Below are 27,952 nucleotides of genomic sequence, written 5' to 3' on the forward strand. Positions count from 1 at the left end.
AGCACAGAGGAAAAACAACACAGCCCAGTCCATCTTCGCATAGGATAATTTCCCCTTCACTTTATCCTCTCTAGTCCTGCCTTCCTGCTTCTGACTGCAGGGAACAAAGTGAATGAAACCTGTTGGAGGTTCCAATTAAATCTTTGTGGACAAAGGGCTCACATGACATCCTCAGATAACAGGTGGCAATAAATACATCAGCACATCTACTCAGAGAACAGAGTCCCTGCTGAACAGCAAACAGCTGTCAATAACTCATTGAGTACCTCACAAAAGATGGGCTTTAAGGTAAGATGTTTCTCTTCCTGAACACATTTAATCCTTCCTTATAATTTGCGTCCTCAACAAAGAATTTGACTAAAATTCCCTAGTAAACTAAGTTTACTACGATTGGTTGGCAAATTCTTGATTTGGTTTTGTTGGTTTTGTTATATATTTTTTGACCTGTCCATATAGTACTTATTCCATTTTACATGTAGTTTTCTATTGCTTTTTTTTCTTAGTTTCTTATTTTCTTCCTTATGTATCCCAGGTTAAATTTGTATTTAGAAATACCTTATTTATATAGAGAAATGAAGGATCTTAAATGATTGCATGCATTTTCTGGTTAAAACTTATCTGGGAATTTGGTTCAGTGGGGGAACCTCTTGGTCAATTAGAACTGTCATATGGATGATGTTTTTCTCTCAGCTCTGGTCTTAGAACAGAACAGAGTAGCTCAGTACTTAGGATACTCCCAACATTGGAGGCCCACTGTTGAACTCCAGTGATAATCATTTAAATTATTTACTTCTTATATTATGAAAATAGTTTAAAATATTTAGAAATTATAGAAAAGCAAAAACAAAATGATTTAAGCAGTGATTATAATAGCTGACACTAGGTGTATATCTTTCTAATCTTTCAAAATATGCACATTTTTTATTTTTTATGTGCTTAAGATCAAGCTGCAAATACAGTTAGTTTTTTAACTGTATTTGTAAGTCATTAAAATCATTTGAAAAAAAATGATTTTAAGAGCTGTTTATATTCCACCATTAAAATGTTTTATTTTTTCACTGATATCAATAATTTGGCAATTAATAATTTTAAACATAAATCTTTGGGTGCACTTTTGATCTTTTCTTTAAGATTGGCTCTTAGAAGTGGGGTTACCAAATCAAAGGTTACATAATTTTAGAGCCTGATATATTTCATGACAGTAATATATTTTAAAATTTATATAATTGTCATTGTTGATACCACAACAGAAGCCACACACACAAAAATAAAAGTATTCCCAGAAACTGTTATTACCTGAAGTTTAAAAAAAATACTGTGACTTAATGCTGATTAATGATATGAAATCCTAAGGAGAGAACTAGCCATGACAGTATTTTATTTACACATAGTAACACACCTTTCTGAGCAGACAAAATAGAAGTGCTTCAAGTACCACAGAGCAAGGGAAGATGGTGGAATATAATCCTGCAAGTTAAAAAGCTTGGAGCATTATTACAGTTTAATACTAATTGTGTCACCTGAGACAGATGTCCTAACTTCCTGAGTCTCAGATTTCTCATCTGTGAGATGACAGTGTTGGTCTAGGTCAGGTTGAGGCACATGAGATATTTTGGGGTGGTACAGACCATAGGCTATAATTTTGGGTTGGTACATAGGCATAAACCATATTTTTTTTCAAATGTTTATTTTTGAGAGAGAAAGAGAGAGAGAGAGAGAGAGAAGGATAGAGGATCCAAAGTGGGCTCTGTCCTGCCAGCAGAAAGCCCTATGTGGAGCTCAAACCCACAAACAGTGAGATTATGACCTGAGTCGAAGTCTGATGCTTAACTGACTGAGCCACCCAGGAACCCCACCATACTTTTTTCTTTTCTTTTGTATGGCATATTTATTTCTTAAAACAACAGTATTTTGATTTTTTTTTTAAATTTTTTTTTCAATGTTTTTTATTTATTTTTGGGACAGAGAGACACAGAGCATGAACGGGGGAGGGGCAGAGAGAGAGGGAGACAGAATTGGAAACAGGCTCCAGGCTCCGAGCTGTCAGCACAGAGCCCGACGCGGGGCTCGAACTCACAGACGCGAGATCATGACCTGGCTGAAGTCGGCCGCTTAACCGACTGCGCCACCCAGGCGCCCCAACAGTATTTTGATTTTTAAAAAGAGTTGATTTAGAGAAAAAGATTAAACAAGTGATAATACAAGTAGTCCTCAGATATTAACATAAACCATTGAAGTGATAGGCAAATATCTGACATGTGACAAAGAGAGTTAGGTGAATAGAGCTAAAGTCTGCTTAATGTGCTAGGTAGAATTCCAAACAAATGAAGCAACAAAAAAAAGAAATCAAGTAATTGATACCATTAACAATTGCACCCCAAACCATAAGATACCTAGGAATAAACCTACCTGAAGAAGGAAAAGATTTGTACTCTGAAAACTATAGAACACTTATGAAAGAAGTTGAAGTGGATACAAAGAAATGGAACAAATTCTGAGCTCATGGATTGGAAGGACAAACATGTTAAAATGTATATACTACTCCAAGTAATCTATTTAATGAAATCCCTATCCTAAAATTTATGTGGAAACAAGACTCTGACTAGCCAAAGCAACGCTGAAAAAGAAAAGCAAAGCTGGAGGCATCGTGATTCTGGATTTCTAGTTATGTTACAAAGCTGTAGTCATCAAGACAACATGGTACTGGCACAAAAACACATAGATCAATGCAACATAAGAAAACCCAGAAATAGACCCACAACCACATGGTCAACTAATATTCAACAGGTAGGAAAGAATATCCAATGGAAAAAAGTCAGTCTCTTCGACAAATGATGTTGGAAAAACTGGACGGTGAAGTGCAGAAGAATGACACTGGACCACTTTCTTACAGCATACACAAAAGTAAATTCAAAATGGATGAACGACCTAAATGTGAGACAGGAAACCATCAAAATCCTAGAGAAGAGCACAGGCAACAACCTCTCTGACCTCAGCCATGGCAACTGCTTACTAGACATGTCTCCAGAGACAAGGGAAACAAAAGCAAAAATGAATTGCTGGAACTTAAGATAAAAAGCTTCTGCAAAGCAAAAAGAAATAATCAACAAAACTAAAAGGTAGCCTATGGAATGAGAGAGGATATTTGCAAATGACATATGTGATAAAGGGTTAGTATCCAAAATCTATAAAGAACTTCTCAAACTAAAGAACTCAAACTTCTCAAACTCAACACCCAAAAAACAAAAATCCAATTAGAAATTGGGCAGAGACATGAATAGACATTTTTCCATAGAAGATACCCAGATAGCTAACAGACACATGAAAAGATGTTCAATGTCACTCATCATCAGGGAAATGCAAATCAAAACCATGATGAGATACCACCTCACACCTTTCAGAATGCCTAAAATTAATAACACAAGAAGCAATAGGTGTTTGTGAGGCTATCGGGAAAGAGGAACCCTCTTGCATTTTTGGCAGGAATGCAAACTGGTGCAGCCATTCTGGAAAACAGTATGGAAGTTCCTTAAAATTTAAAAACAGAACTACCCTATGATCCAGCAATTGCAGTACTAGGTATTTATCCAAAGGATATAAAAATACAGATTCAAAGGGGGCACATGCACCCTGATGTTTATAGCAGCATTATCAATAGTAGCCAAACTATGGAAAGAGCCCAAATGTCCATAAACTGATAAATGGATAAAGAAGATGTGATACACACACGCTTACACACACACACACACACACACACACACACACACACTGGATTATTACACAGAATTCAAAGAGAATGAAATCTTGGGGCACCTGGGTGGCTCAGTCTGACATTTGGTTAAGCGTTTGACTTTGGCTCAAGTCATGATCTCACAGTTTGTGAGTTCGAGCCCTGCATCAGGCTCTGCCCTGGTGTTGCACTGGTAGTGCAGAGACTGCTGGGGATTCTCTCTCTCCATCTCTCTCTGTCTCTCCTCTGCTTGTGGTCTCTCCCTCAAAATAAATAAATAAACCTAAAAAATTTTTAAAAAAGAATTAAATCTTGCCATTTGCAACAACATGGATGGGGCTAGAAAGTATTATGCTAAGTGAAATAAGTCAGTCAGAGAAAGACAAATACCATGATTTCACTCATCCGTGGAATTTAAGAAACAAAAAAGATGAACATACGGGAAAGGGGAAAAAGGGAGGGGGGATGAACCATAACAGATTCTTTCTCATAGAGAACAAACTGGGAGTTGGTGGAAGGAGGTGGGTGGGGGATGAGCTAGAAGGATGATGGGTATTAAGAAGGGCACTTGTTATGATGAGCACTGGGTGTTGTATGTAAGTGATGAACCACTGGATTGTACTTCTGAAACCAACATTGCACTGTATTTAGTGCAACTAAGTAGAATTTAAATAAAATAATATTTATATTTTTAATATATTATATATTTAAATATGTATATATATGTATATATATAAAGAATTCAAATAAAAATTTAAATAAAAATTTGAAAAAAAGAAAAAAAATATGCTAGGTAGAATTCCAGATATAAAAAGCTGGTAAGCAGTGCTTTCTTATAAGGCATTCCAGGAACCCAGTAGAATTGTTGAGATGTATAAGTGAACAGAGACACAGGCATGGAAATGGTTCAATTACCATTCTAGTATCTGCAACTATTTGCACTTTTTTATTTTAATAGTGAGTTCCACTTGTCTGGGCAGGATTTCTCCCCTCTTCTGTAAAGGCTGCAGAAGACCTATAGCTGTAAGAGGACCTTCCATAAGAAACTGGAGAAGACACCTTCAGCCCAGCTCTCACCATGCTCAGGATAGTTTGGGATGCTCCTCAACAGTTGCTAAAGGAGAGGAGAGAGTCCCGGAAGCTGGTACTGGTGGTGGTGTTTGTTGCTCTGCTCCTGGACAACATGCTACTTACTGTAGTGGGTATGTTTGGATGTCTCTGCCCTGGGGGTTAATTTGGTCTGGGCTCCAGCAGGGAGCACACACCCTGCTAAAATTTAGCAGTGAGTGGACTTGAAAAACACAAAAGGTAAATGAGGTTCAGAAGTGTTCTGTGACTTCCCTACTAATAGATGCTAAGTTGGGGTTCAAGCTCTGTCCAACTGATCCCAGAGCTAGACCTTCTTGCACTATACTTCCCTGACCCTACCATCTCCATTCTTTGCCATCTCTGTATGAAAGCTGAAACAGTAAGACAAAGCTTGCCTTGTTCAACCTCAGCTATGAAAGTGAGCATCTGGTGAGTTGAAAATTTCCCCACTCTCTGTATGTATGTTTGAGAAAAATTGTGAAAACACCATAAATAATGATTTTGTGATTAAAAATAAATGTTAGTGAGTAGGTGATTGGCCCATACAGAATCCAGGAGTAACGCGACCAATTTTATGTTAGTTGGAATTTACTTAATCTAAAAGGATAATTTGGATGGCGCAGTCTTTTAGTAGGCTTCAAATCATGTCACATTGAGCATGATATAGAGCCTATAGTAATGCCTTTGAACCAATTAGCATTAAAAAAGTATCCTTAACCCTCATCACTTGTCCTTCTTGACTTTCAGTGCCCATTGTACCCAACTTCCTATATGCCACAGAGTTCAAAGAAATCAACACTCCTCTGCACCTTGGCACCACCACAGTTTCCCAGCATGTCCTTACTCCTCGTGCCTTTTCCACAATCTTCTCCTTCTTTGGAAATGACACCATGGCTATTAAAGAAAGTGCACCCAGTGGCACAGCATGGACAGATCGCACTTCTGGTACCATCCCTCCTCTAGTCACTGAAGCCATCCCAGCACAACAAAACAACTGCTTGCAAGGCACAGAGTTTTTGGAGGAAGAGAACATACGGGTTGGGGTTCTGTTTGCTTCAAAGGCTCTGATGCAACTTCTGGTCAACCCATTCGTGGGACCTTTCATCAACAGGTATCTCAATAAGTTCAGTGCTCTACATTCTGAGCACTGGCTCAGAAGCAAGAGGATGGGCTGTGGTATCATAAAGGTAGTTAGAGGAAGAAAAGAACTCACTTGTCTATCTCTGGGGAGTCAGCTGTTTACCCAAAGGATAACATGGTATTGATGAAATGCCATGGAGCTCAAATTTTCTTAATGATGTACTGACTATTGAGTACCAAGAAAAGAACCAGTGGTCAGAAGTATACTGTTGATGTTATTTCAGTGCTCTGGAACATATCTCAAAGGCAGGACTACTGCAATCTAGAACACTGGTTTGTTAGAAGTGTTTGGGATTACCCTGATGTTTCAAAGGGATATATACTCTGACTAGGGCATCCTTCCTGGAAAAAAAGATTTTGGCCCTGGTCTCTGGGTAAATTTGCATATTTGTTTATTTGCTTATACACATTCATATGTCATATTCATCTCTAAACTTGCATTCAGAGACATGTTTTCCATGTACTCAATAACTGCATTTATATTCCCAATTATAAGAAAAAAATATATAGTCCAAGTATATGGATGCCTATTGGGACTGTATCTTTTTCTTTTTAATTCTCTTTTAGGATTGGATATCACATCCCCATGTTTGTTGGCTTTGTTATCCTGTTTCTCTCCACAGTTAGTAAGTAATTTGCTTCATCTTTTATTTTATTCATTGATTACCTTTGATTTTATCACATGCACTACAATAAAGAGAGTAGGGTCAAGCTAGCTAGGTAGTATCTAAATAGCCTGACACTGATTTAAATACTTTGCTGCTTTTTATATAGGGACTAGAGCAGTAGTGGCAAATCATTCTACTTGGAATTTGTATATTCTGCTATAGAAGAAAAGACACTTTGCTTCCATCAGCTGGGGAAAATTGTAAATACTTTTTAAATAGGTGGGCTATAGTGTGTGTGTGTGTGTGTGTGTGTGTGTGTGTGTGTGTGTGTATCAGTAGTCCCTTGAATGAGTTTAGTACAAACCTCCCATATTTGGAGAAAGTTTGTATTATTTTGATACACAAAGGTAAAGGGCCACCAGCAAAGAATCTAAATTGGACAATAGCAACTGGATAATACCAAAGAGTCTACTGACTTCAAGTAAAGACATTAAAGGTTATAGTTTAGAGAAATAATTTTGTTTGAAAAAAAAGAAAAATAAAGACAGTCTATCCAGTATAATATAAATGTTCTAATAAAATAGAGATGGAATAAAAATAGTAAGTGAACAAATTATGTCTGGAAATTGACCCTGAGAATTAAAATAAGAAGGAATGAAGGGGGGTGGGAGGTTAATACAGGAGAAGGTAGCTTGCCTCTGCTTACTCTGCTTCCAGTAACATTATTTCCTTCTCTCTCCTGTTTTTCTTATCACCTTTTTGTTACTTTTCTGCTTTTTCTATTGCCTTTCTTCAAGTTTTCTTCCCTTTCAGCATAGGGCTTAACTCTTATCAACCAATGCTTAACAGGAATTTGTTGCATTCAGGGTTGGAAAGCTGCAAAGAGCAGAAGCTTGATGTGTGAAGTTCTGAGAACTGCAGCTTACTTGTGAAAATTCTAGCTAAATAAAAGAAAGTGAGGAAATTCAAGTTAGAAATGTTTATTGAACTTGTAGAATCTCAGTCCATGCCACATAATAGATTAAAAATGAATAGGATTCTGTTTTATCAAATGAGACCATAATTCTCACCAAAAAACTTTGTAGAGCACACATATTATGTCTTGATGGCAAAAGCCATTGAGGGGAGTTAAAGAATGAAATGACATGGTTCCAGTCCAGAGGTTTATGATGTGTGTCTGGGAAGATAAAACAAGCACCCTGCAAAATAAGATAATGCTATAGTATCCCAAACTCTTTAGTATAAGGTCCTTGCTTGATTCTCTGCAATTAAATAATAATTATTGTTTCCATGCTATAACCAGTGTTGCTATACTGAATTGGCCTAATTCTAGCAAATGTTTGCTCTTTACAGAATTTTATGTGACATCTCTTTAGGGTTTTTTAAATACTGAAAAGAGGTTGCTGATGCCCATTATTACCCTTAAGGGCCTCCAGCTGAGACCTATGCTTAATGTAATTAGGAGTGAAATGGCAGACCATGTTTGGGGGCAAAGTGAGAAAGAAATTGTTTTGGTTTTCCTACATAGGGTTATCAACCATTCTATTTTGCCTGAGATTCAGGTGCCTTCCAGAATGCAAAGTCTTTGGCAAACTGTAACAAGTTGGTAACTCCATTCTCAAAGAAAATAGGAATAGCTAACCTTGAACAGACTGAAAATCAGAAAGCTTAGGAGAAGGCATTAGAAAGCCAGCAAAGAGAAACCAAGTCCATGCATGTTTGAGAGACTATGATCATGTCAGGAAGTAATGGGAGAAAATTATAAGACAGCAAACAACCAAACACATCTGTAATGAAAGGGTAAATGGATTCAAATTCTGCTGATTCAAATACTTTGGGAGAGAGTCTTCTTTCTTCCAGGGATATTGTCCTGAAATGGAGGTGAGACATGTCTAGATTTACCAAGCTTACTACCAACACCCTGTAATTTAGTTTTTGATAATGTATTTCTATTTGGTACTCAGTTTTTTGTATGCTAGTCTTGAGTAGGCTGAACCTCTTAAAGGGCATGAACTGGATGTTTTCTTTATTTCACATCTGCTACAGAGTCTGTATATGATAGCTGTGTGTTTGGTATTACTTAACACATACTCACTGATTTGATTTGGTTAAAAGATCTTCCAGGTAAAATAAGAGGAAATACCTGATTGGATCACAAGATATTATTTTCTACCCAATGCCAATGGTCCTTCAATTACACATAGCTTTTGTCCTCTCACTTTAGATGACCCAATGGAGCCCAACAATGGCAAAGGTCAAATGTGGGTGTTGAATATAAAGGATTGAGAAGTAGGATCTAAAGGCATTAAAGTTTTTGGGCAGCCATGATTCCAATGGACAGGATGTTGAGCTTTGGACAGGAAATGTGGAAATCCAGCCTTCCATCCACTGTGTGGTGAATTGGTTTATGTTTCTGTGGTTTCTCAGTTTTCATGTCAATGAAAATTAAATCCTAAATAAGGCATGGGAGATTAGAAAGACAAATCCAAAAACAGAGAGCAGTGATCATGCTTTATTAAAACCTATATCTAGTGGCTTATATCTATAATATCATGGGCATATTTTCTGGTGGCCAGGGATAAAGACAATTTGCTAACTGGAGCATTCTTGCTGTTCTCTTTACTCAGTGTTTGCTTTTTCTGGTACCTATACCCTACTTTTTGTGGCTCGAACCCTTCAAGGCATTGGATCCTCATTTTCTTCTGTTGCAGGTAATACTGACATCTTATGCACACACACACACACACCCAACACACACACCCATACATCTCTTACCATCTTCAGACCCTATAAGATTTATATGAATAGATAAGAAAGTATCCTAGTAGGAAGAAATTATGATTCAAAAACAAGACAATTGGGGGCACCTGGGTGACTCAATTAGTTAAGTGTCCAACTCTTGATTCTGGCTCAGGTCATGATCTCACAGTTGTAGTATCAAGCCCTGCATCAGGTTCCATGCTGACAACGTGGAGCCTTCTTGGGATTCTCTATTCCCAACCCGCCCCCCCCACCTCCCCCTCCTCTCAAAAATAAAATAAATAAACATTAAAAGAATAAACAAAAACAATATAATTGTAGTTATTGGCAGTGTTATAAATAACTAAGCCTGACACAACTTCCTCTGATAATATTTGGATATAGCCATCTTAGGTCCAAGTAAGTTCAGTAAGACCATGCAGTAGGCCAGGTTTGTATTTAATGCTACTCTATGGTCTTTTCTCTGTCCCCCTCTTAACATTTTATAGGAAGAATAATGTGAATACTACCAGTAACCCTATCACACTTTGAAAAATATCATCAAATACAACATTTAATGTAATCCTATGAAGTAGATATTTTATGCCATTTTTCACATGAACAACTGACATGAAAGCCCAACCCATGCTGTCTTCCAGATACTCTGTTTATGTCTTCCTTGAGCACCTCCATTGAATAGAATAGTGTTCTGTGTTTATAGATTTTTTTCCTTTTTTTACCTACTTCATATACATTCCTTCAGGAAAATAAGATAGGGAATGATAAAATGCAATGAAATGCAGAATCAATGGACAGTGGTATTCTGTATTACCCTTCCCAGAGACTTTTACACTTCCAACAATATTGTGAGCAGAAGGAGACAGCAATGTGAGAGTTTGGGGGACCAGTGAGGACAGTATTTATAAAGTACTATGCATTAAGTTTTATAAAAACCCTCAAACTGGAACTCTAGGTAAGATGATCCCTGAAGATATAATAGGGATAGAAGACTAAGAACTAATAGACCAAGAATTCAGTGAAAGAGGCAGACAGAGGGCTCCTGTATGCTAACTCCATTATGTAACTCTTCTTTCAGGTCTTGGGATGCTGGCAAGTGTCTACACTGATGACTATGAGAGAGGGCATGCCATGGGAATTGCCTTGGGGGGCCTGGCTTTGGGAGTGCTGAGTAAGCATAACCTGGACCCAAATCTAGGTTCAGAGGGTAGGGTAGTGCATACTCTTTGAAGATGGATCCAGGAGGCAGGTGTTTCTAAGTTCAAGGAAGACAGTATTTTTTTCCCCTTTTCTTTCCAATTACATGTGGAGTCCTTCTGAAATGTTTCCCAAAAAAGGCAAAGTCTCTTTCCCCTTAAGAAGCTTAATAGCCCATGAGGGCCTGGGAATGGTCCAGAAACCCATGTTAGCAGCCACTGTCTCACCTCAATTTCCACACATGGCTAGTGCTCTCAAAATGAAAGGAGCTCCTTGACAGATTTTGTGCTAAATATATTGCAGACATAATCTCTCTTAGTCATCACACCACTATAAAGGAGGAATTATTGTCTTCATTATACAGATGAGAACTAAAAAGTTTAAGCAACCATCCAAGATTACACATACAGAAAATGCCAGAGCCAGGATATAGACTCACATTTTCTGGCCTAAAAACCCAAGCTGTAACATACTTCCTTTGAGGTTCATCTCTCATATGATTCATTTGACTAGTCCAACAAGTCAAATATTTTACGGAGCACTTATTTCATGCCAAGCACAATGTTAGGACAGAGGGGATATGGGTAAGAAGCCTCACACATGGTTTCTCCCCTCCTTGCAATCTAATTGAGGGAAAAACACCAAAGGTCTGTTCCCTGGTCCATACCCCACCTCCCACCACAACCATGGGAGAAGAGGGAACATAAACCCTGTTCTTTGTTAATATCCATTTTCCCACCCAAGCTAAAATTTTGGTTCATCTTGGTCTCCTTTATCACTTCTCACTCTCAAATGGATAAGCCCAGTATATTCTGTATAGCTACTTCCTCAAGGTTGGTTCCTCATCACATCTCAGTTGGAACCAGCCTACTGCCTGATCTCGTTCACCTTCCTTTCTTCCCCCAAGTTGCCACCAGAAAAAAATGTCCTATGCTCAGAGCTGGTGGCATTTCTCCCCTGCTAAAAAAAACATGTTTCTCCATAGCTCACAAGGCCAAATACATGCTTTATCTGGATATACGGGGCACTTGACTATTTGGCATCAACATTCCCCACCTCTACTCTTTCTCTCCCAAATACTCACATTCTAGTGACTGAACACTGAACTGACTTCATTCTATTTCTTCTCCAACTACAGTCTCTTTTATGACACCTCAATGTTCTTCACTTATGCTTCTTCCCCACCTGTATTATCCACTTGACAAAGCCCTTGTGGCCACCTGAACTCACTGCACTGTGTTTACACAGCACTTTGTAGATTGAAACTTTCCTGTTGAACTTTACTTTTCACCATGTTCTAATTATTTGGGTCATCCCACCCCACCCCAATCACATGCATTTTCTCTATTTGAAAGTAAGCCCCTGGGAACCAGGTCTTCTTCATCTCTGAATCCCCAGAACCTCATGTAGAGCTCAGTGCCTAGTAGAGCTTTGGTAAATCTCATTGGATATATGTGGACAAATCACACCAACTAGGAATTGACCCTTACCTCTGAAATCTGTTTTTCTTTTCCAGTGGGAGCTCCTTTTGGAAGTGTGATGTATGTGTTTGTTGGGCGGTCTTCACCCTTCCTTATATTGGCCTTTCTGGCACTACTAAATGGAGGTAAGTCACCATAAGAGATCACCAGACAGATGATAGCTTAAATCAGGTTGGCAATGTACTCTGCTATGGTGTCAGTCTTGACATACTTGAAAAATCAAGGACTGCCCCATTCTTGGAAAGAAGGAAGAAATTCAGAGAGTTAGATCTCTACATGATAGGGTGATAATAGCAATAGAATTATGGCTGTTACTGGAGTTTCCAAATAATCAGTGGACAAACTAAACTGTTTCTTTCTCTGCCTCTTTCTTCCTTAGCACTCCAGCTGTGTATCCTACAGCCTTCCAAAGTCTCTCCTGAGGTAAGAGGGCACCAAGCTCCATTGCCAAGGGATATATAGAATGGTTAAGTGCTAAGACCCAGTCTCCCCTAGATCATCCCTGTCAAACCATAAGAAGAAAGGTGAAGGAGGGTGGATTGATGGAAAGTTAGAAATATATCTGGATTCCAAGATAGGTCCATATTTAGGATAATGTTGGGGATGGTGAGGGAGTCTGGTTTGATGTTGGACAAAGATGGAGGAAGGACCTTATGAAAAATTAAAGAAACATTACAGAATTTATATATATGAACTCAGAACAAGAGGGAATGACATTGGGACCTGTGAATTCATGGTTATAACACCTCAGAGCTAGAGAAGACTTTAGATGCTGTTCAATCTCTCCACCAAGAGCATCTTTGCACACTATCATCCTATCATGATTAAATATCAGAGTTGGGGGGCGCCTGGGTGGCTCAGTCAGTTAAGCGGCTGACTTCGGCTCAGGTCATGATCTCACGGTCCGTGAGTCCGAGCCCCGTGTCGGGCTCTGTGCTGACAGCTCGGAGCCTGGAGCCTGCTTCCGATTCTGTGTCTCCCTCTCTCTCTGACCCTCCCCTGTTCATGCTCTGTCTTTCTCTGTCTCAAAAATAAACGTTAAAAAAAAATTAAATATCAGAGTTGGTATTTGTCTGACCCCAAGCCAAAGATGGCTCTGAGAAATTCATATCAAACCACATAGAATAAAAGACAAGTAAGTACAGAAAATGTGGGAAAGTTTGATCTAAAAACCTTGATTTTATAGCCACATCAGACAGAAGTGTGGGTAATATGGGAACACACTACTTGCAATTGGGATCTGAAGTGGGGGCAGTCTTGCGGGACCAAGTTGTTAATCTGTGGGGTGTGTGCTAACTCCAAGTACTTAGTGTCAGAATTGAATTACATTCTAGGACAACCAATTGGTGCCCACAAAGAACCGAAGAATTGCTTGGCGAAAGTTCCCACATTCAGTGTCAAAAGTGTTGTGAGAGGAGAAATTATTTTCCTTTAATATCTTTTTCAATAATTTTGACTTAGATGGTAATGTTACAGATATGCAAAAAATTCAATTATTATTTTTCTGGTTGTATGAAATGCCATTGTGCATGTACCATATTTTATTCAATCTCATAGATTTGAACATTTAGGTAGTTTCTAGTATTTTGCAATTATAAATAGTGCTACAATTAATAACTTTATGTATATACATTTTATTACATTGGAAGTAATCTATAGAATAAATTTCTAGAGGTGGAATTTTTGGGCCAAAGGGCTTATTGGACTTCTTTATGTGTATTTTATGATTTAGGTTTGTCTCTTTAATTTGAATTATATGTTTAGTTTTAATATCTCTGAATATTTCAATCCACCCTTGTGTGTATGCACAGGTGATTATCATACCAAAACTATTCATTCTATTACAAGATAAGATGTAGTTAGCACCATGGATTAAGGCACAGAATTCAGGAAGTTTGAAAGTGGGAGAAGCTCCAGCTGCTGAGTCATGGAATACTGTGGAAAAGAAGGAGCTATTTAAGATTGACTATGAAGAAGGGTAGAATTTGGACGATTTGGACCTGTAGAGAGAAGGAAGATAGTTTAGGCAAAAATAACCACGAAGTTAGTTAGGCAAAAATAACCCACTGAATGAATGGGAAGAAGATGGAATGATTGAGTTTAGCTGGAATAAAAATTTGCTGGGGGTAGACAGAAGTTAGAACTGAATATTTAGAACTTATATTTTATTTTTATTTTTATTTTTATTTTTTAAAGTTTATTTTGGTATATAGAGAGAGCATGAGCAGAGGAGGGGCAGAGAGAGAGGGGGAGAGAGAATCCCAAGCAGGCTCTGCACATCAGTGTGGAGTCTAATGCAGGGCTCAAACTCAAGAACCACAAAACCATGACCTGAGCTAAAGCCAAGAGTTGGACGCTTAACAGGCTGAGCCACCCAGGTGTCCATAGGCTCACATTTTAATCTAGATATTCAAACACTTTCTGCTATACTTGTCTAGTATGGCTCAAAATGGTTAAAATAAAGCATTCAGAATGCTTGAGAAGCTTTCTAAGTTATCACCTCTGTGTTCACCTTTGGGATTCAGTACTTTGCCTGTGGTTCTCCCAGGGCAAACATTAATGCCAGTGAGATCTAGTGGTAAGGCCCAAGACCAGAAGTCCAGACATCCATTGTCCAAAGCTGGCCTTGCTGACAATCCACTCTCATCTGGTTGATGATCATTTGAAGGCAGGAATCATGTATGGAATATGTTGTCCTATTCTTTATGACTACTACATTGTCTGTCTTATATACAGGAGGTAAACTGCCAGGTGACTCTGTGACATTGGACAAGTCACTTTATCTCCTTTAACTTGTGTGTCTGCTCTCTTCAGTAACATAGATGGTCATAGCTGACCATCTAGTAACATAGCTGACATAGATGGTCTCTAAGGTCCTGTCTGCATATTCTCAGATTATATGAAAATAGGAGAGATGTACACTGTACAAATGGATGTTTTTTTGTTGTGCATGTTCTCAGAGTGCCAAGGGGACTCCACTTCTTACACTTCTCAAAGACCCTTATATCCTGGTGGCTGCAGGTAAGCTGACAATGCCTCCCTTTGGGATAGGAAGAGTCTGGGCTTCAGGGTATCCATGGGGGCTCACAGAAATGTCTCTCCAGGCTCCCTCTGCTTTGCTAACATGGGAGTGGCCATGCTGGAGCCCACACTGCCCATCTGGATGATGCAGACCATGTGTTCCCCTGAGTGGCAGTTAGGTAAGTGACCTTATTCCCCAACTTGGGCTTGGCCAGAGGTGTGTGCCATGGCCATTTCTCAGGTAATTGAGAAGCATTATCAGGTCCAGGTCTTCAGGGTCACAATGTGCTTCCTTTGTCACCACTTTTCTTTTTTTTTTTTTTTCATTTGTATTTTCTCTTTCCATACTTATAAATTGAGCCTGAGTGGCCAGGCAGTACCTCCAAGAAGCATCCTGAGATGGGCAGGGTGGGAGGGATTGAGAGGGGCTATGGAGAGTCAACATGCCCAGCTAAGTCATAGAATGATCAATAATTTTTAGTCAAAAGACCTCGGTTTTCATTTCAGCTCCATTGATTGGCTATGCAAACTTATGCAAACCACATCAATTTTCTGAGAATATTTTTTTTTTCATCTCTGAAGAGGGCATCAGAATACTGTCTAGTTCAAAGGGCAATATGAGGAATACATGTTATAATTTGTGGAAATGCTTTGCACCTGTGGAATATTAATATGCACCACCATTAACATCCACACTTTTCTCTCTTCAACTCCCGTTCCCCTAGATTACCCTTTTGCTATCTTTTTACCTCTAACAAGGTGTTTATGGAGTATGTTGTTCTGTGAGAAAGGCCTCTAGCCTCCTCTGATTCATGGTGAGAGGTACTCATGACTCATCTGAGCTTAGATGAGCTTAGGTTCAGGAAGCCTAAGAAAAGGGAACATAGAAGGCTACATGTCATTCAGTCACTGTAGAGAGGAGAAGCTTATGGGACCAGAGGGGAAGTTGATATGAATTTGATAAAATTCAGTATACAATAAAAAGTACTAAATCTAATTTTTTAGGGGACAATTCTAAGCAAGGCTCCAAGCTGCACTCCTAGCCTCAAATTGAATTTTTCTGGGCTGCGACTACCTCTGACCATGACAATTAATTGAATTGGTGCTTGTAATAGAAAAGCATCCTCTGCTCCAAGGCTCTGCTGGCTCAGGCTCTTGGTGCAGGTGGGCAAATACAGCTCAGAACAACTCCTCTTCAGCCTTTCTTCACCCTATAGGAGAGAAAAGTGAACCAGCCTTCAATAACTGCTGAATTGTTGACTTTGGGTTTAACTGTAATTGTCATGACAGTTTCTTTTAGGGACCACTATTTCCTCTAGGTACAGAAAGGCATAGAGAGGCTAGTGACACCAAAAGAAATTCACTGGGCTGATTCCACACAGTCCCTTATGGAGGTGAGGCTGCAGCAGAAAGCCCTCTGGAGAGTAAGTCAAAACACCAATAAGGCTTTGTCTCCCACCATCCTTTACAACTTTCCTCAATGCTATCTGCATCTGTAAGTCTAGCTTCAAAAAGTCTCACATCATCTGAAAAGCTTGTTAAAATTCTGAGTGTTGGGCCCCACCCAGAAATTCGACAGAATCAAGTTTGCATTTTCATAAGTTTCCTGGTGATGCTGATGTGGTATCAGTGACCACACTGAAAAATATTGCACTAAATGGAGACAACCTCTCATGGTTGTTAGGAGTTGGAGACAGCAGTTTTGAGGGTGCTTTGTAGTCTGTGACTGGACACTTTTTAAGTGACCCAGCACTCTAAGTGGAGGAAACAGCACAGGCTTTGGAAATAGGCCCACTTGGGTTTGAATCCTGATTACTTACTGGTTGTGACCTTGGATAAGTTATTTAACCTCTTCATACCACTTCACACCACTTTTTTTTTCCATTTGTAAAAAGGGAGATGTTTTCAGGATTAAATATATCTATGTATTCTAAAGGGATTAGCATAGTACAAGAATACAGGATAGTTATACACAGCAAATAAAAATTATTATTTTCATCATTATTTTTCTAGAAATTATTTAAACAGTCACAGATATGTGTAATTTCCTGCTCCTTTGAAGATATGCTGTGAAAAATATATGTTTGTCTGTAGACATATAGTTTGTAACACCTATTTTGCACAAAATACTATTGAAATGCAACCTATACCCAGATCCTAAAGAACAAGCCACGTTAGTTGAGGAAAATCTCATTTAGAAAATTCCATGTCATTCAAAGCAATATTAAGGAGATGTATTTAAGTGGCTAGTGGGCTTCTTAGAGATGCTCATTTCCAGATCTCAGGTAAAAAATGGAGTAGGTATACTTTTAAATTTTTAAAAGCAATTACAAATAAACAACTGGGTACAGTTTTGATGCCCTGTACAAATAGACAAATACACTAAGATATGCTTCACTTTCAGCCCATTGAAGAGAATATTAAAGTCAAACAAGCCATTGACCAATAACTGGTGAATTGTACTTTGGGTTTAATTGTAATCATCATGACAGTTTCCATCAGGCAACACTGCTTCATATAGCTACAGAAAGGCATAGAGAGGCTAGTGAGACTTGAAGAAACTCACACTGCATTCTCTACAGTCCCTTATGCCAGAGCCATCTGTGCTCTCACACCACTGGTATGGGTAGTGGAGACACAGGAAGTCGGAAGGAGAAGGCCTGGGTTCAAGTCCTGATCCTGCTACTCACTGGTTATGATGTTAACAGTTAAGGCTGGTGCTCTGAGGGCACTTATTGTGTCCCAGACACTGTGAAAAATGGTTGGCATACATTATCTCAAAGCTCACAACCAGCCCATCTGGTAGGAATTATTATTAACACCATATTTCATATGGGCAGTATGGAGGGCATTTTTTGGGATGAGCACTGGATGTCATATCTAAGAGATGAATCACTGGGTTCTACTCCTGAAGCCAAGACTACATTGTATGTTAACTAACTTGAATTAAAAAAAAAATAAATTTCTTAATCTTTACCCAATTTCCTATTTTCCCCTCCAAAAACTCCCTGGCTTTGTAGAACCTCCTGTCATTGACATGTGTCCCCGTGCCTTCATCTTCTTCTCCAAACACTTCCTTCATCTTCTCTTGCCCTGAAACCCTAATGTTTCCTGAGAACACCCTTTCCCAGCCCTCTTGATGGAAGTCCACATTCCTCTAGACTTTGCTTACTTTTGCTGCTGCTGGATCATTTCTTCTTAATTCTCCTTCAAAGACCCAAACACTCTTGAAGATCATGTCATCATATTATACCCCCCTCTACCTCTCTTCATTGCAATCACCTATTGACCCCTTACTTACCCATTCTCACTCATTAAAGTTGTCAATACCTGGTTCATATTCTTTTATCCTTTACACCTATAGCCACTTTTGGTGGCTTCAATCCAGGTGGAGAACTTTACCAACATCTTGGCCTATTCCTTAATCTACTTTCTTACAATAATCTTTTGCAATTTTTCTTTCTCCTCTCCACCTCAACCAATCAAACCTTTAATTGTATCACCTTTGAAATTTCAATTCCAAGCTTTCAGGTTATCAACTTACATATTCCCTGCTCAGGTATTCTAATATCTCCATATCAACAAATTTTGGCTACTCTAAGCTCACCAATCCATTGGCCTCAATTCTTTTCCTATTTCCATCATTTCTCATATCCTCACTTATTCATTTACTCAGCTTGGATTCCATCATGATGTTACTCTTTTGAAAGCATTGCTAATTCCTTTGCCTTGCTCTCCCTCTAGGGTTGTCAGCTGGCACAGCATTAATTCTGGTTAAGCCAATCTGTTTTCCCACTCCTTGTCTGCACATGAGTAGTGGATTGGGGCTGTAGGAAAACACACAACTAGGCTCTCAGTTTAACCTTATATTTATGGCTACAAATCTAAAGTAGGTTTTCATAGGAGCACCTGGGTTATTCAGTTGGTTAAGTGTCTGACTCTTTTTTTTTTTTCAACTTTTTTTTTTTTTTTTTTTTTTTGGGACAGAGAGAGACAGAGCATGAACGGGGGAGGGGCAGAGAGAGAGGGAGACACAGAATCGGAAACAGGCTCCAGGCTCCGAGCCATCAGCCCAGAGCCTGACGCGGGGCTCGAACTCACGGACCGCGAGATCGTGACCTGGCTGAAGTCGGACGCTTAACCGACTGCGCCACCCAGGCGCCCCAAGTGTCTGACTCTTGATCTCAGCTCAGGGTCATGAGTTCAAGCCCCGCATTGGGCTCGCTGTTGGTTGTGGAGTTACTTTACAAAAATTGAAGTAGGTTTTCATATTACCCAACAACATTTTTCTAAGTCCCCAGTTTTGTTCTCCTTCCAACTTTCTGAAATGATAATTTTACACTTATCCATTCAAACTTCCTCTGTACCCTGATTCCTTTACCTTCATCCTTCTCATCTCCTAGTCATTGAGAAAATAGAAGCAATGAGATAGGAACTCACATATTCCCTGCACTTGTACCCACATTCGTTGCCTTCTCTTTATGGTTGAAGCATCCCAACTCCTTCAGAGGCCAAGCTACTTCTACTGCTGCTATTTCTACAACCACAACTAATACTACTACTACTACCACCACCACTATCACCACCATCACCACCCCACCCCCACCTGCCCCCAGCACCACTATTACTACTTTTTCTTCTTCTTCCTCCTCCCATCTCCACCTCTTTCTTCTCCTCCTCCCTTGCTCAACTCCCTCTTCCACCTCCTTTTTTTCTTTTATCTTCTTCCTTCTCCTCCTCTTCCTTCTTCTCCTTCTCTTCCTCTTCTTTCTTCTTCTACTTCTTCTTTTTCTGCATTCCATCCCTTCTCAACCACTTCTTTGGCTACTTCTTATTACCTTTGTTAGCTCCTCTTCTTTTGCTAACTTTTAAAGTTAAGAGTCCCTGAAGGTTCAGACCTTGGATTTCTATTCTTCTCTATCTGATATTTCAGAGGTGATCCCAGCCCTCCCTATGGCTTTAAGAACCATGTATAAACCAATGAATCAAACATTATATCTGTGCTTAGGATCTGTCCTTGGAAGTCTAGACTTGTATGCTCACATCCTGACATCTCCAGTTGGATATTTAATACACATTTCAAACCTTTCATGTTTTTCCCCCAAGCTCTTCCTCTACCAAATTAAGTAAGACAAAATTAAATAGTACACCAAATTAAGTAAGACAAAAAAGAGTGATCCTTGATTTCTTTCTTTCCCTCACTCCCACTATGCCCACGCCCAATCTGACAGAAAATTCCACTGACTCTACCACCATAACACCTCTGATTTTATTCACTTCTTTCTATTGTGACCTCTAAGCTGAAGCATTGTCACTTTCCTTTTGGGTTCTACAAATAATCTTCTGACTTCCATGCTTGTCCTGTGATCCCATTCTTCTAACCACAACCAGAGGACTTTTAAAAATGTAAATTAAAATATGTTGTTTCCCTCCAAAGTTTCCCATTGCACTTGGAATAAATCCCAAATTCTAGGCCTACATTTTCTTTCTTTCTTTTTTTTTTTTTTTACTTAAATTCAAGTTAGTTAACATACAGTGTAGCCTTGGCTTCAGGAGTAGAAGCCAGTAATTCATCTCTTACATATGACACCCAGTGCTCATCCTGAAAAGTGCCCTCCTTAATGCCCATTACCCATTTAACCCATTCCCCCATAGACCTATATTTTTTTTTATCACTCTTCACTTTGCTCATTGTGTTTCAGCCACACAGACTTCCTTTTTTTTTTCCTGTAACAGACAAATGGTTTCTTCTTTAAGGTATTTGCATTAGATGTGCTTTTCCCCCCCCCCTGCTTTGAATGCTCTGCTTTGATTCGCAAATCTCAGTTTAAATGTCATCTCCTCAAAAAAGCATTCAACTCCCAAACTGAAGTTAGCCTTGTTCCTGGTCACACTTCCATGTCACCACATTAAATTTTCTTCACAGAACTTATCATTTTACAAAATTATGTTTTTTCATTCATTTGTTTGTGTGTTTATTATTTTCTGGCTCCCCTCTCTTGGAATGTAAACTCTCCAAAAGCTAAGATTTTGTCTATCTTATTTACCCCCTCTAATCCTAGAACACTTGAGACATAGTAAAAGCTCATTAAAAGTAAACTGAATGAATGAATGAGACTCAGAGAGGGTAAGTTGCCCAAAGTCACAGAGCTAAAAAGTAGCAAAACTAGTTTGAACCCAAAACTGTGTGGCTCTAAAGCCCATGATCTAAACCACCTGGCTCTGCAGTCAGAGAAAGCAATGTAGCTGGTGCTTCAGTTTACAAAATACTTTTACATACATTATACAATTTACTTCTCAGTGTAAATTGGTATGATAGAGTCATAGCTTTGTTTTTGCCAGATGTATATACCAAAGCTCAGAAAGATTTAGTAACATACCCAAGATCATTACCAGAGCAATAGAAAGAAAGGTGAATAGCAAGGCAGGAATTTCACGTCCCAAGATATATTTATTTCTCTCTCTAATGCTGATGGTCTTATGCTGATAATCAAAAGGATTTTATACATGAAAATGGCTCATTAGAGCCATTCTTCAAGAAGTTTAAGTGGGGAGCTTGGAACACATTGTATTAAAGCTAAACAAAGCCCTACTCCTGAGGAAAATGGAGGTGAGAGCCTTATGTCAACTTCTCTGGGTTTGCACAAGGATCTCCAAACCACAAAACAAAGTGGCTTGGGGTCCTTGAAGGTAATAGGTAACAAAGTGGCTTGGGGTCCTTGATGACTTAACTGTCTTGTAGGAAATAAATTATATAATAGTTAACTGGGAATGTCCTAAGATGAGGACCTTTGTCTTTCCACAGGTCTAGCTTTTTTGCCTGCCAGTGTGTCCTACCTCATTGGCACCAACCTCTTTGGTGTGTTGGCAAACAAGATGGGTCGGTATGTAACCTGGGAATCTGTGGAGAATAAAAAGAATGTAGGATGAGAGAACCTTTTGAGGTTGTCCCTGAGCTTAGGATAATGAACAGCTTCTCTGATATTTAAAGTTTAGAACAAGTACACATAGATAAAAGCTGCCCACAGGGAGGATGAGGGTGGGTAGTTGGTGAGGACAATATAGAGAAAGGATGGCCCTGAGCTGGTTGTGAGGGATAACCTTTATTTCCAGTTGTTTGTTGTCTAGTTGAAGTGCTAAAATAACCCCACAGAGAACAGTCATGAGAAAGCTCAGTACTTTGGGGGCAGTGGTTATCAGATTGTGTTCCATAGATCCCTAGAGAATTCTAGAGGGACCTCAGAGGCCATCAAGTGTAAAAGGTTGAGGGCTAAAAATATGAGTATGGATTCTGTTCAACTACAGTGAGAACAACTTTAATTTTATCTTTGGAGCTCAGCATAAAGATTTAAAAAATAAGTTCTTAAAAGCCCTGCTATAGGAAGTCAGAAAAGGAAAGAAGTATGGTATTTTCTGTGGCTTTTGAGATGAACCTTGAAGACCAGAAAAAATATGAATAGGGGAGATATAGTGTGAACTGGGAGTAGCATGATTTATGTTTGAGGGTTACTACCAAGGGGCAAGTACATTCTGAGTAAGTTGATTCCTCTTCTAGAGGAAGAAATAATATGTTCCGTTGCACCTCCTCTGCTTCTACTATGGAAAGAGATATGGAGCCTGGAATAGATGAGGGCAATGAAAAAACAGGGAAAGATCTCTCACCTGGTTATAAACAAGTCATATAGAGATGTCTTCATCTTCTCACATCCTAAGGGATTCCTGGAATTAGGGGTGGTAGGAATTTCTCCCTTTAGCAATATTTGCTGATGGCTTTTTTCTTCCAGGTGGCTCTGCTCCATGATTGGGATGATGGTTATAGGTACCAGCTTGCTTTGTGTAAGTATAAGTCTAGGAGGGAGAGAGAGAGAGAGAGAGAGAGAGAGAGAGAGAGAGAGAGAGAGACATTTAAAGACCATTTTCCTTTAAAATGAACGGAGGGTTAACTTGGCAATGATTGTTGGAAGGACTGTTTCTGCATAGGTAGGAATTGAGAACTGGGAGAGATGCCATCAGGCATCCCATTAAAGGAGGAGGGAAGGAGGGAGGAAGTGTAATTGGGGCAGATGTAGCCAGAGGTCTGAGGTCCTATGTATGGGCACATGAAACTATCCAAGTTGGTATCTATTTCTGGGGCCAACAGAGTGATGACTTTTATGACTTAATTTATTTATCCCACCATGACAGGACCCTAGGGGAACCATCATTTGAGTTGCAGGCTCTGGTGCCAGAATATTTGGTATAAAAAGAAAGAAAGAAGAACTTTCCTATTTTCAAGAGCCCCCTTCAAGCTCTCTAAACCTTCATTTTCTCCTCTCCATAATTGGAATCATCAGCACAATTGTCTCCTAGGCTTGAGGGAGATGAGACTAGAGCTGTAAAGCACTGAATACAGTGTTCAAGAAAGGCTGGAGGTCCTGATCAGGAACATGAGCTCCACATTCATTCTCAGATTTTCCACTTGCTGCTTGTGTGACTTGAGCTAGATATGTCACCTCTTTTTGTTCAGTATCCCCATCTGTGTAGAGAGGATTCTGTTAGCATTTCATAGGGCTGTCCATATAAATAGCAACAGTGTCTGACACATAGTGAGCCCACAGTAAATCTTAAGACAACTGCTGGTAAAATATAAATACCCCTTGGGAATAATCCTTAAAATTGTGTTTAGCCACTAACATCTAAATGGTATTTTAAACCTCTGAGGGGTAAATGTTTTGGGGCAGGGGTAGGTAACAGATGCTCAAGGAGAGAGGGAGGTAAGGAATCAGCAAAAGAGGAAAGGAAGGCTCTCAGTGGAGCACTGGTAAGGCAGAATAATGAGTTTCACAAGCTTGCTGATATAGCACCCCAAACATGCCACCTGCCCCTCTAGATTATGGGTAATTTGTTGGTGGTGTATTTTGTCTTCCTCCAGTGGCTACCAAGTTAGAATTTAACTAAAACCTTTGAATGTTCCTAATAGAAAAGGGAGGAAACACTATTCAATGAATAGTGAGGACAGAAATGTATGTCTGGGGTTGGGGGGTGGGCGGTGGTTAAAGTAGGGGGAGGGCTCATTCAACAGAAGCTCAAGCATTGTTATAGTATATTGGAGTCAAATTTGAGGTTTAGACTTAATCTTGCCACTTATTAGATCTTAACTTTGGATAGGATGTTTAATCCCAATGGCACCAATCTAACTTTCATATCTTTAAATTGGAGGTAAAGATTCTTCTTCATAAGGAGATGTGAGAATCCAGATAGATAATACATGTGGTACACAGCACATGGCTAATAAATGCATTCCGTATGAAAACGCTTTGTTTCTGTGGTGATTCAGCTGGACTCCTGATGAACTCTTCTCCCTTCCCTGTTGCAGGTTCCTCTGGCTTATAATATTTTTGGTCTCATTAGCCCCAATGCAGGACTTGGCTTTTCCATAGGTAAGAGTACTTTTTTAAAATTTTTTTTTTTTCAACGTTTTTTATTTATTTTTGGGACAGAGAGAGACAGAGCATGAACGGGGGAGGGGCAGAGAGAGAGGGAGACACAGAATCGGAAACATGCTCCAGGCTCGGAGCCATCAGCCCAGAGCCTGACGCGGGGCTCGAACTCACGGACCGCGAGATCGTGACCTGGCTGAAGTCGGACGCTTAACCGACTGCGCCACCCAGGCGCCCCTAAGAGTACTTTTAAAGGAGATAAGAACCTCCTGAATTTTGGCCTTGGGTCAGATAAGAGGAGGTATATGAAAAGACAGAAGGAGCAGGAGGGCAGCTGGCAAAGATGTGGACTTCTAACTCCTACCAGGAATAGGTGTTAGTGCTGAGTGGGAGGATAGCAGGCAAAAAGACTAAAGGAGAATAAGAAGGAAAGATGCCACAAAAAGGGAAGGGACTGTGAGTAGAGCTGACAGTGTCCTGTTTCCTCTGGCTACAGGTATGGTGGATTCCTCTGTGATGCCCATCATGGGACACCTGGTGGACCTGCGTCATACCTCGGTGTATGGGAGTGTCTATGCCATAGCTGATGTAGCTTTTTGCATGGGTTTTGCTATAGGTATGTTGGCAGGGGAGAAGGGAGCACCCAGGACCTGGTTTCCGTTTTCTCTTGTTTACTGTTTACCAACTGGAAATAGAGTCAGAAGGCTGATTCTCCTAAGGTTCTGTAGATATTTGACTTCAGGACATCCTCTGGGTCACCTATTGCCCCTTGCATGGTGTCTTCTATGTGATCAAGGCTCAATAAACACTGGTAAATTTGGTTTATTACTCACAGGCCCATCCACCGGGGGAGCCATTGTGCATGCCATTGGCTTCCCCTGGCTTATGGTCATCATTGGGGTCATCAACATCATGTATGCTCCTCTCTGTTACTACCTGAGAAGCCCCCCAGCCAAGGAGGAAAAGCTGGTAAGGGGCTCTGACTGCTGCTAAAAAAATAATAATCTGGGTTTTTTTTTTCCATATCTCTCTCACATTGTTTTTATCCTATGCCATTTCCTCCCTCTTTGAGTGTTTTTCTGCTTTGCCATGTTTTCTGATCTAATTTTCACCTTTATCTTTCCTTTGTTTTCTTCCTTATTTTCCCTTTTCTATATAACCACTTTGCTTCTTACATCAGGTGGTTAAAAAGGGTCCTAAGTAAAGAAGAACAATGAGAACCTTAGGTGCGGGGGCCATCAAAAGCATCCTGTACTTTAGTTACTAGCAAAATATGAGTTACCAAATTATTTCCGCAAAGAAGGCAAAATTCCACCAGGCTAATTCATTCATTAATTCATTAATTCATGTCTGCCATTATATATATATATATATATATATATATATATATATATATTTTTTTTTTTTTTTTTTTTTTTTTTTTTTTTGTCTGCCATTACCTTTACCAGGTCATCATTTAAAGTACAAAACCCAGGGAAGAGAACCACAACATATGATTTTAGTTAATAAGATACTTTCTTTTTATTGCAGCGTGAGCACCCTAAGGGTGCTTAGTGATGGATATGGGGGCTGCTCAAAGGGATGGAAGAAGACAGAGGGGTCTGATAGGGGATGGTTCCAGTTTCAGCTGACTCCCTGCTATAGTTTGTATTACCACTGTTAAGATTCAATTAAAAGCATTCCAGATATTTCTCTTGACTAGAGTTGCTACACCTAGGTGCCTTGGGAGGCCTGTGCCTGTAAACGAAGCAGAAAAAGAATCCTACCCCATTTCTTGACTCTTTCCCAAACAATACTAGACTTGAGTAAGCTAGTGAGGGAAGGGAACTGGGAGACTGGTAAAATATATGCAGTAATTTCTCTTCCTGACTCTTGCTTCAGGCAATTCTGAGCCAGGACTGCCCCATGGAGACCCGGATATGTGCAACTCAGAAGCCCACAAGGGAATTTCCTCTGGGGGAAGACAGTGACAAGGAGCCTGGCAGTAAGCAGTAGCAGCAGAAAGTGGTCTCTGAGCCTTGTCACATGTTGGATCCATGAGCCTTGGACTTCAGTGACCAAAGAGTGACCACCTCTTTCCCTAATCATGAGATCTCTATGGGCTGCTCAACAGGCTTTACTTCCCTCTCCCCTGGGTATACCTCCCCCTACCCCCGACTTCCATGAGTGCCATTCCCCGGTTCTCTCCTTATCAATGTAACCCATAGCTCTTCCTCTAATGCTTTGCTACCTCAGCTGGCCCATCTTTTATGGGAGGACATAGCTATGCTTTCTCCTAAGCTGTTGTAAGCCTGATTAAGCTTGAGCTGTGGTGGATTCTGCAAGGAGTGACTCATTCCATTGAAACAGAGCACAGTGTGCCCCTGAAACCAATGGGGTAAATGACAAACTGCATTTCATCTATTATCTGATATTCTTTGGCACATCCCCAACAGACCATAAAACTTTGTCCTCTGTTCCTCCATTTGGTCTTTCCTGAGTTTTCTCAGCTGAGTTGAGAAAGTGTCCTCAACATTGTACTGCTGCCAAATTGCCAATGTGGGAAATTGTTTGCCTGGTTCTTAGAAGCTGAGTAGTTTTTCTGTGGCTAAACCTAGAGCTGCTAAAGTGACTTTGTCCTCGGTGAATGGGTGGCCGTGTTTCTACCTTTCCTAAACTTCTTTCACTTTTAGAAATAAAAGCAGGAGGGCAGAAAAAAGAAAACATTTTTTAATCCAATATTTTATCAGAGGAAGTGAAAAGAAACTTCCCTGAAATCCCTTCAAACAGTGGATTTCCTAATACAAATATTATAATGAGGAATTGTTCTCACTTGTTAATGAATAAGTTATTAGCTAATTCAGACATAGTAAACTAGATACTCTTTTATATCAAAAGAGAATGTGTGGGCAAATACATAGGTCCTATAAATATTTTGACATTTTTCTACCTTTTTCAAACATTTATTAAATGTGGGGTTTTAAAGAGATGAGAGTCATGGCACCCACTTGTAAATAGCTTCCCATGTATTTTAGCAAATAGGATATACACAGTATGAAAATGATCATTAATGCAAGTTAGTATACATTCTGTGTTAAAGTACAAAGAGGCAGAAATGCGCATGGTCTGGGTGGGAATAATGGTAGAGATAGAGGCAGAGGTAGAAATGGAAAGACCCACAGGTGCAGGCTGTGAGGTACTTGGATATCAGATTGAAATGTTAATGGTGTCTGGCTTTGATTATTACGTTTCTTTGCAGGAGTTTGTTGGGCTCAGTACAAACTCCAAATTACTGGAACAAGTTCAAGCTGAACAGCTGTGAATCCTTATTACTTGGACAAAGGATAGCTGATTTATGGATATGTTTTTAGAGGGTTAGTATTAATTAGACTTACCTGATTTTTAAAACCAGGTGTGCTTATATTGTCATTTAGTCAAGATGATATTGTCTCAGAATTTGAAGAGCCCAAAGGTAAAATTAGAAAATCCTTTGTCAGAATATGTAAGCTGTAACTAAAAATGTACACTGAG

At 39.6% G+C, this 27,952-nt stretch overlaps 1 protein-coding gene across 3 annotated transcripts; it reads left to right on the top strand.

The window, feature by feature from the left end:
* Positions 1 to 4,719: 4,719 nt before the first annotated feature.
* SLC18A1 (solute carrier family 18 member A1) lies at positions 4,720 to 27,127 on the top strand. 3 transcript variants are annotated; one of them, XM_058719694.1, is made up of 15 exons: positions 4,720 to 4,932; positions 5,567 to 5,930; positions 6,527 to 6,585; positions 9,195 to 9,278; positions 10,403 to 10,495; positions 12,038 to 12,127; positions 12,382 to 12,425; positions 14,963 to 15,023; positions 15,107 to 15,202; positions 21,829 to 21,907; positions 22,808 to 22,859; positions 24,379 to 24,442; positions 24,939 to 25,058; positions 25,278 to 25,411; positions 26,324 to 27,127. In XM_058719694.1, the coding sequence occupies exons 1-15, from the start codon at positions 4,809 to 4,811 to the stop codon at positions 26,435 to 26,437; spliced, it is 1,578 nt and encodes a 525-aa protein (XP_058575677.1). In that variant the 5' UTR covers positions 4,720 to 4,808; the 3' UTR covers positions 26,438 to 27,127. The 3 variants fall into 3 exon arrangements, with proteins under 3 accessions (XP_058575677.1, XP_058575679.1, XP_058575678.1); XM_058719696.1 differs by lacking the exon at positions 25,278 to 25,411; XM_058719695.1 differs by lacking the exon at positions 15,107 to 15,202.
* Positions 27,128 to 27,952: the final 825 nt, after the last annotated feature.

This window comes from Neofelis nebulosa, chromosome 3 (genome assembly GCF_028018385.1).
Source record: "Neofelis nebulosa isolate mNeoNeb1 chromosome 3, mNeoNeb1.pri, whole genome shotgun sequence".
NCBI classification, from domain to species: Eukaryota; Metazoa; Chordata; class Mammalia; order Carnivora; family Felidae; genus Neofelis; species Neofelis nebulosa.

Coding starts and splice junctions, on each gene's coding strand:
- SLC18A1 (XM_058719694.1), top strand. CDS start 4,809: ATGCTCAGGATAGTTTGGGATGCTCCTCAACAGTTGCTAAAGGAGAGG. Junction 4,933..5,566: donor CATGCTACTTACTGTAGTGG/GTATGTTTGGAT, acceptor CTTGACTTTCAG/TGCCCATTGTACCCAACTTC. Junction 10,496..12,037: donor CCTGGCTTTGGGAGTGCTGA/GTAAGCATAACC, acceptor TTTCTTTTCCAG/TGGGAGCTCCTTTTGGAAGT.